This window comes from Tursiops truncatus, chromosome 2, assembly GCF_011762595.2.
Source record: "Tursiops truncatus isolate mTurTru1 chromosome 2, mTurTru1.mat.Y, whole genome shotgun sequence".
Classification (NCBI taxonomy): domain Eukaryota; kingdom Metazoa; phylum Chordata; class Mammalia; order Artiodactyla; family Delphinidae; genus Tursiops; species Tursiops truncatus.
This window is the reverse complement of record NC_047035.1, coordinates 107,198,448-107,207,143: the sequence shown is the minus strand read 5'-3', so window position 1 is coordinate 107,207,143 and position 8,696 is coordinate 107,198,448. Positions and strand designations below refer to the sequence as shown.

The 8,696-nt window shown below is 53.3% G+C and overlaps 1 protein-coding gene across 1 annotated transcript; it reads right to left on the bottom strand.

Annotated features, from left to right (window-relative positions):
* Positions 1–5,717: 5,717 nt before the first annotated feature.
* KBTBD13 (kelch repeat and BTB domain containing 13) lies at positions 5,718–7,184 on the bottom strand. Its single transcript, XM_004321761.4, has one exon. It carries the CDS (start codon positions 7,182–7,184, stop codon positions 5,808–5,810), a length of 1,377 nt encoding a protein of 458 aa, XP_004321809.1. The 3' UTR covers positions 5,718–5,807.
* Positions 7,185–8,696: the final 1,512 nt, after the last annotated feature.

The following is an 8,696-nucleotide window of genomic DNA, read 5'->3' as shown; positions in this document are numbered from 1 at the left end:
GGAAGGCAACACAAGAGATGCAGCATGGTGTGATGGGAAGAGGATTCTACAGATGTGGGTCTTAGCTCAGAGTGGTCCACTGCATTGCTGTGTGTCTCCAGGCAAGTTATTTGCCCCGCCCCCTGCCAACTTACCTTTCCTCCCTGTAAAAAGAGGGGTTAGATGAGATGCTTATATCCTGCTCCAAGACCCTGCAGCCCTTCAAAAGGACCCCTTTACCTTTTGTTAGTTGCTGAGGTGCCAGAGAGAGAGGCGCCCCACTTCAGCTGGGGCAGAATCATGAGGGTTTCAGAGGACACTGCTGGGATGAATCCCGGGAGACGCCCCTCCATGGGCATCCCGTATTCCACGGCCACAATGGGCCTGCTCAGAGGTGACCTGTCTGCCGACAGCTGTGTCTCCCACCAGCAGTTAAACTTGCCACTGTTCCTGGGAAGTGACAGCAACTTGAAGCAAAGCAATTAGGATGAAAAAGAGGCCCAGATGTTTGGGGCCAAAGGAAAATAAACAGACCAGCCCTGTGTGTATTCCACCGCCAAGAGGAGCAATTCTTCATAGGATGATTAGCACTTCCAATTCCTCCCCTCCACTGGAGCCGGAGAAGCGGCCTCTGAGCTGATGCTGTTCTGAGATCCCACTCTTCCCACGGTGTGCTGTGCACCCCACAGCTCATCACCCTCTCATGAAGGTCTCCCCTAGTCACCCGCCCACCCCAACCCCTGCCAGAAATGATACCCCTCTCCTCTGAAATCCGACAACCTCTCTCTATGGGTTTTTCCTTTGATTGGTTGACCATGTGATTAATTCATTTATTCTTTTGACATCCATTGAGCACCATTCATTCATTCAAAATTTATTAAGCCCCTACTGTGTTCTGTTCACTGTCCTGGTGATACAGCAGTGAACAAACAGACACAAATCTCTGCCCTCATGGAGCTTAACTTTAGTAGAAGGAAACACACACTAAACAAGTAAAAATAGAGCATAGGAGATGATGCTAGATGCTATGGAGAGAAAGAAAACAGGAAAAGGAGTAGGGAACGCAGAGAAGGGGGAGGTAGATTTTACGTAGGGTGGTCAGGAAAGGCCTCAGAATGAAAGTGACATTTGGGCAAAGGCCCATAGGAGGTGGAGAGTGAGCCAGGCGGCTAAGGGAGGGAGGTGTGCCCGGCAGAGGGACACGGTGCAAAGGCCCTGAGGTGGGAGCGTGCTCGGGGTACCTGAAGAAGAGCAATGAAGCCAGGGGGAGAGTGGTGATAGATAAAGTCAGGGAGGAAATGGGCAGGGGATCCTGAAAGGACTTGGGCTTTCACTCAAGGGAGATGAGGAGCACCCAGGGGTCTGAGCAGGAAAGCAACAGGGTCTGGCTGGCGTATCATCAGGTTGCCTCTGCCCACATGAGCAGGCCGAAGAGAGGCCAGCAGGGAAGCAGGCCCTGGGTAGAGTGTGGGAAGGGCTGGTGTCTCCTTCTGCCTCTGTCAGGCAGGCTATGTAAGCAAACCAGGATGATTCCCAGGGAGAGGAAAGCTTGGGGTGCAGGGCATCCAGAGTCAGGGTGAAGGAGAAAGTTTGTAGAAGACTGGAGAGAGCTCCAGAGAGTGGGGCTGCAGGGCTGTCATGGAGGTTCAGGAAGACGCTCCTTGCTGCATTAAGCCCTGTGTGTGTGTGTGTGTGTGTGTGTGTGTGTGTGTGTGTGTAGATCTCTCTGGAAGGACAAACTTCTTAGAGTGTCCCTCTGGGCAGGCACAGAGAGATTTCAAACCCAGCCTTCCGGGCTTAGTAACCTCTAAGTATCTCTGTAATTTGCCCTCCTGCAGCTGCCTCGCATCCCCAAACACCTTCACGCAGTGGTCAAGTCTGGATGCCAGGGTATGAGAGGCTGAGAATCCCAAGTCCTGGTCCCAGGTCCTTGCTCTTCCACTTGACTGGCTGTGTGACTTTGGGTGACTCATTTCAGCTTTCTGCTGATTTCCTCACCTGCAAACCAGACATGGTAACCATCCTTGCTGAGGGTGGCAGGCTACAGGAAGAAACAATGCAGCCTGACCTGTGAGGCCAGAGGGTAAGGTGGGCTGGATTGTGAAAACCTCCCCACACTGTGAGAGGGAGGGAGTATCTGTCAAAGTGCAGATACCTGCCAGGGCCTTCAGTCATTAACACCCTCGTGAAGGGGGCCATTCCTCTACCAGCTAGATCCTAAGGCAAGAGAACCCAGGACAGTTAATTTTCCTATCTCAGGAGGAGGAGGGAAAGGGGCTGAATCCAGGGGGGCAGATGAACCCCAAGGAGAAGAGGCACAGAGAGAAGGGTAACAGGGAGGGGAGTGTAAAGGAGACTGGCAGAACTACCCCGTCCGTCCCAGGATGTCAGTCAAGCAGAGAGGCAGCGACAGAAAACAGCACATGGCCCTGGGTTCAAAGCCGGGCTCTGCCACTTCCTACCTGTGCCTCTTCTAGTCACCCACGACCTTTGGGTGTTCGGGGTTTTTTTTTTTCCTTTATCTTTAAGAAGGGAGTGGGGATGTTGCCAAGCTGCCTACCACTTAAAATTCTTACAAAGCTTAAATAAGTCCAATGTGGGAACGCTCTCTGTGAACACTGTGTGCTTATTACACATAAAAGGCGTCTCAGGAAGGGTTGGTCTAGACCTAAGGACGACCGAACGCTGGAGCCAGCAGGCCTGTCTGGGCTGGTCCACGCAGCCAGCTCTAAAAGCCGACAAACAAAGCTCTGTGGGTTGAGAGAGCAGATGAGCTAATGGATCTCAAGACTGCAAGTGCGCTTAGCACTGATCAGGAGTGAGCAAGGAGGAGAGCGGTCTGTGCTGTTAAGAAAAATTATCCGTAACTTGAAAATAGGCAAAAGGAGGACTGCATGTCCTTTCAGTGTCATTCTGGGGCAGAGTTGAAGCACTAAGCGTTATTTAATTCTCTAGGAGACTGTGCCTTCGTTCTACTATTTACTCTTGATTAGGGTCCTGACTTTGTAAAGTTACATGCTAACGTAGCTGCATGTACAAGTATGTATGTGCATATATGTGAAGATGAGAAGGAATTTAGTCCAGTAGAGAACCACAAAAGTTATGTTTTTATTCCCCGTAAGACACCAACCGGCTTTACCTGTACCTTGGCAAACTTATTTCAGTATATGTTTTCCAACAACATATACAGATCTCTTGTCTCTCAAATGTGCCTTTGAACCAGCCCTACCATTCTTTTGGTTCCCTTATTAATGAGTTAGATAAATCTTTGACATGTGAATAAAATTACATATTGATAGAACAAAAAAGTGAGGGGCTCTGTGGCATGGGCCAGTCACTTGACCTCTGAACCTCACACATCTCATCAGTTGGGAGAAGGTACCCAACTCCCATGACTGAGGTAGGGCTGGAGTGGGGAGATGGATGTGAAAGTACTTTGCACATCATTCACAGGATGCCCAAGTCAGGATTTATTATTGTGACTCATCAGATTAAATTAATCCAGGCCTAAAAGGTCCCAGGCTTCTGAGGGCAGCATTCTCCAGGGCTTGGCACAGGAACATAGGTCAGGGGAGGAGGCAATGAGGGGCAGCCCAGACACTAGGCTCCATGCCCAGGAGGTGCCAGGCTGATGCTGCATTCTCCATTTGTGATGAGGCCAGGATTTCCCACGGCCCTTGGGTCTTGGAGGATGGAGACCACTTAGGACCACTCGGAGAAGTCTGCCCAGAGGCTTGAAAAGGCTGGAGGACTGAGCTGGGCATCTGACCAGAAACCAGGGTCAGGGTACTCTAGAGGCGAGATAAGAGTCCTCATCTAACACCAGAGGTCAGCACCAGAGGCCAGCAGCAGGTCCCTAACTAGTGATCTCTACAGCCTGATGTCTTTCAGGACCTCATGTTTTTTGTTTGTTTCTAAAACTATTTTATTTATTTGTTGGCTGCGTTGGGTCTCCGTTGCTGTGCATGGGCTTTTGCAGCGAGTGGGGGCTTCTCTTGTTGTGAAGCGTGGGCCCTAGAGTGTGCAGGCTTCAGTAGTTGCGGTGCGTGGGCTCAGTAGTTGTGGCACATGGGCTTAGTTGCTCCACGGCATGTGGGATCTTCCTGGACCAGGGATCGAACCCATGTCCCCTGTGTTGGCAGGTGAATTTGTAACCACTGCACCACCAGGGAAGTCCCAGGACCTCATGTTTTTCTTTTAAAAAATTTTTTATTGAAGTATAGTTGATTTACAGTGTTGTGTTAATTTCTGCTGTACAGCAAAGTGACTCATACATATACATATATTTTGCCATTATGGTTTATCACAGGATATTGAATATAGTTCCCTGTGGTATAGTGTAGGACCTTGTTGTTTATCCATCCTACATATAATAGTTTGCATCTACTAATCTCAAACTCCCAATCCTTCCCTCCCTGACCCCTCCTCTCCCTTGGCAACCACAAGTCTGTTCTTTATGTCTGTGAGTCTGTTTCTGTTGCGTAGACATGTTCTTTTGTAGGACATCATCATTTTATCCTGTAGGTGGGAAAGTGTCCCAGCTCAGCTGACAGCACAAAAGGATCTCTGCTCTTGCTATCTACATATGTGCACGGCTGCACACAGGTGCACATACACACATGGAAAAGGACGTCAGTCAGGGGTGCAGTGAGCAATGCACACAGCCATCGTCGGGAAAAGCCAACCCTGCACAGAGAAGGTAGGCACAGAGCCAACAGAGAGGAAGAGGAACGGCGTTCCAGGTCCAGGGAATGGCAAGAGTGGAGGCTAGGAGGAAAGAATTAACCTGTAGAATGTAGAGGAAGGGATACAGGTGAGGAAGATGAGGCAGTTAGACCTGCCCAAAATTGGGCTCATACCTTGAGTAACCTGAAGTCATGGAAATTAATAGTCTATTGCCCTGGAGTGATGATAAAAAGGGCAGTGGATAAGGGACTTCCAACTGGGTTCTCCCCTGCGGGCCCACATCCCATTAGAGGGTATGGGGAACCATTTTTCCCTCACAGGTCTCACTCCAGGTTCAGCTCAGTTTCTGTCTCTACAAGCCAGTGCAGCCTCACTGCCTCCCCAAAGGCCTCCATCTACGGCTGCTCTGCCTTAAAGGCAGGGCTCACAGACTCTTTCCATCTGCTCCAGCTTTTCCGGTCTCTCCTCTTCTGAATCTCCCCATTTAGCAGCTAATTATCCTGCCTGTCTTCTTCATACAGTTTACTACCCTTCTGCCTGGAGTAACATATTTTTCCTCTCCCTATTTTCCCTTTGCCCTGATTTCTTCAGGACTTTATTATATTGCAGGGTTTGGGTTTTTTTGTTTGTTTTTGCCCTGTTGCCTTTAGCCCTATGTGGATCAAGACAAATGTGTGTAAACCTTTTGTTGCCCTTGGCAAGACTCTAAGCTTTATGGACCCCTGTCTGTCAACTACAGTCACATTAGGTGCAGCACCCTGCTGAGCACACAGTAGGTGCCTAATTCTTGCCTGTCAGTTTCATTAACATCACTTAACCCACTCCCAGCTGGTGCTCAATTACTGGCCCATTCACACACAAGCCTGGATTATTGAAATCCTACCCCCATCCCTTCCATTGACATTGTGACCCACCAGCTCTCAAGACAGCCCAAGTAATTTGAGGGTTGAGATGCCAGAGTCGTTGCTTCCTGAGATGCTTGGACATGTTCACACCACCAGAAGCAGAAGGCACAAGGCCCCTGATGTCTCACCTGGGGCAGGGAGAGAGAAGTTCCCAGCAGCTCCTAAGGCCAGTCTAATAGACTCAGCCATGGCTCAGAGAAGACTCTGGGCATCCCCTCCTAAAGCCCAGCCCAGGGGTCACAGTTCTGGCGTCGTGGAGGCCACCTGCCCCCGGGCACCGGGAGGCAGCCTGAGGAGAACGGTCTGCAAGGAGCCGGGCCTTGGGAAGCCAGCCTTCTCCCTGAGCAGCCGCCAGGTACCACCCTCAATGGCATAGAGCAGCGTAAACATGCGGTTGACCGTATAGACGGTGTCGCCGCGCACCACGGCCGTGAAAAGCGCGCCCTTGCTGTTGACGAACTGGCCGGGCAGCGCTGTCCACTGGCCCGTGGCCAGGTTGAGGCAGTCGATGGCACAGTGCAGAAAGTCATCCTTAGGTCCGTTGCGCACCACGTAGAGACTATCGCGGTGGGCCACCATGCAGTGGCCATAGCTCTGAGGGCGCCGCAGCTCGGCTATGGGCAGCCACGCGTCTGCCGTCACCGTGTACTCCACCACAGTCGTGGTGTCGGCTGGCCGCCACAGACACACGAAGAGGCGGCCGCGGGCTTGGGCGCAGGGCACGCCGGCAGCTGGCTGCGGCAGGTTGGCCACGAAGCTCCAGCAGCCCGTGGCCGGGTCGTAGCGCTCCACGGAGCTCATGGCCATCCTCTGGAATTCGCCCCCGATGGCATAAAGGTGGCCGTCAAAGCCGGCCAGCGCCGTGTCGTAGCGCGGCTGGTGGGGGCTGGGGAACTCGCGCCACGTGCCGCCGTCGGGGTCGTAGCAGAAGCCCAGTTCCACCACTTCCTTGTTGGGGCCCCGCACGCCCCCCACGATGTAGAGCTTGTTGCCCAGCGTAGCCACGCCGGCCAGCAGCGTGCTGGCCTCCAGGGGCAGCGCGGCCAGCGTGCGCCACGCGTCCTCTTCTTCGTCCAGGTAGCACACGGTGCGCGATGCGTCCTCCAAGAAGCCGGGCGCCGGCGCGTGAGTGCTGACGGCCACGTAGCTGCTGGGTCGCAGCGCCGCCACGTAGGCGCGAGCCTCGGGTAGCGCCAGCTCGGCCGCTTGCTCGCTGGCGCCGTCGCGGATGAAGAGCGCGGCGCTGTGGAAGACGTCGTGCAGGCCGAAGGCGGCGGCAGCGTCGCACAGCAGCGCGCAGTTGTCCGACGTGAGGCTGTGCTCCAGGAAGCGTGCCAGCGCCGGCGTCTGCAGGAAAGCGGCGCACTCCACGGCTTGCAATAGCTCGTCGGGGGCCGCCAGCGCCGGCCTTTCGCCGCGCAGCACGCGCAGCATGGTGCAGAAGCCGTCCGGGCTCAGAGCGCCCAGGCGCACCTCGGCCGCGCGCGCCTCCCTCATGCCCGAGCGGAAGAGGCCGCGGAAGAAGCCACAGTGCTCCACCAGCAGGGCCCGGTCGGCCTGGAAGAGCTGGCTGCCCACCCACACCTGCATCAGGGCCCCAGGGCCCTGCGGCATGGCGGGCCCAGGCGCGGAGGCCGCCTCCGGGGACCTGGATGCAGCGGTCACCGACTCCGGGGCTCCCCCGTACCAGCAAAAACTTACCCGGGGCATATAAATATCTTCCTGGCTAAAGATAGTACGGCTCATGTGATGTGGTGGCCAGCGGGCTGGATGGCCGAGGGCCCGGAGGGCATCTGGAGACCTGCCGGGTCACTCACTTCCGTAAGAAAAATAGTAATAATGGTGACCATATACTGGGCACCTAGTGCATTCAGGGCACTATGAGGGCAGTTTACAAAATATCCCATTTAACCTGCACTAAAGCAGCTATAAACCCTCGTGCAGGTACCCTAACTCTGACCCTCTGTTTCTTCGAAATGGGGCCAATAATAACACCTGTTTCACGGTATTTCGACAGTGTCTGTACAGTGTTCGGAATGAGGCTCAGAGAATTTACATGACTTGTTCAAGGTCATTCAGCTGGGAAAGAGCAAGGACGGGATGAATACCTAGCTCATGCCTTCGGTTGGTGGGGCAGGGGTACTCGGGTGCCGGAGGGAGAGGCAGAGGTGGAACACGTAGAGTGGGCCAGGCTGGGGTCCAGAGTAAGTTTTCTTTTGGCTTGGGCCTCTGCCCCTGACTCTGGGCTAGACCAAGCTCTCTTTTTTTTTAATGGTTATTTAATTTTATTAATTTGTGGCTGCGTCGGGTCTTCGTTGTTGCGCACGAGCTTTTCTCTAGTTGCGGCGAGCGGGGGGCTACTCTTTGTTGCGGTGCACGGGCTTCTCATTGCGGTGTCTTCTCTTGTTGCAGAGCACGGGCTCTAGGCACACGGGCTTCAGTAGTTGTGGCTCGTGGGCTCTAGAGTGCAGGCTCAGTAGTTGTGGCACACGGGCTTAGTTGCTCCGCAGCATGTGGGACCTCCCCGGACCAGGGCTTGAACCCGCGTCTCCTGCACTGGCAGGCAGATTCTTAACCACTGCGCCACCACGGAAGCCCTTAGACCAATCTCTTTTTGAGCCTCGATTTCCTTCTCTGTAAAAATGCGTGGGTAACAGGTGAACGTTCAGTAAGTCCCTGAATGTGGAAGTATTCCCTGACGCGGGATGGGTGTGGGAAGCTGGTGTCTGTTCCCCTCTTGCTACTCCCCACTCGCCCATTGCTGTATAGCTCAGATATTGGGAAAAGGAAAGTGGGGCTGCTGAGGGGACTATATGTCTGTGGATGGGAAGGAGACAGGCTTCTTGAAATAATATTCAACACTTAAATTGCACTGTCAGGCATTTTGTGAGCACTTGAACGTCTATAATCCTCGCAGCAATCAGGTGAGAAATAACTATTATTTCCCCTCGTTTGATAGATATTATCCATTTATTGCTTACAGCATGCATGAGTCAGATATTATTAAATTCACAGATGAGGAGACTGAGTCACCAAGAGGTTCACTCACATGCCCGAGATGACATGGCCAGAGAGCAGCAAAGCTAGGACTGGAGTGCAGCCAGTCTGACCCCAGAGCCTGCGTCT

Excerpts from the sequence above, each read along its gene's own strand:
- KBTBD13 (XM_004321761.4), bottom strand. The coding sequence starts at position 7,184 with ATGCCGCAGGGCCCTGGGGCCCTGATGCAGGTGTGGGTGGGCAGCCAG.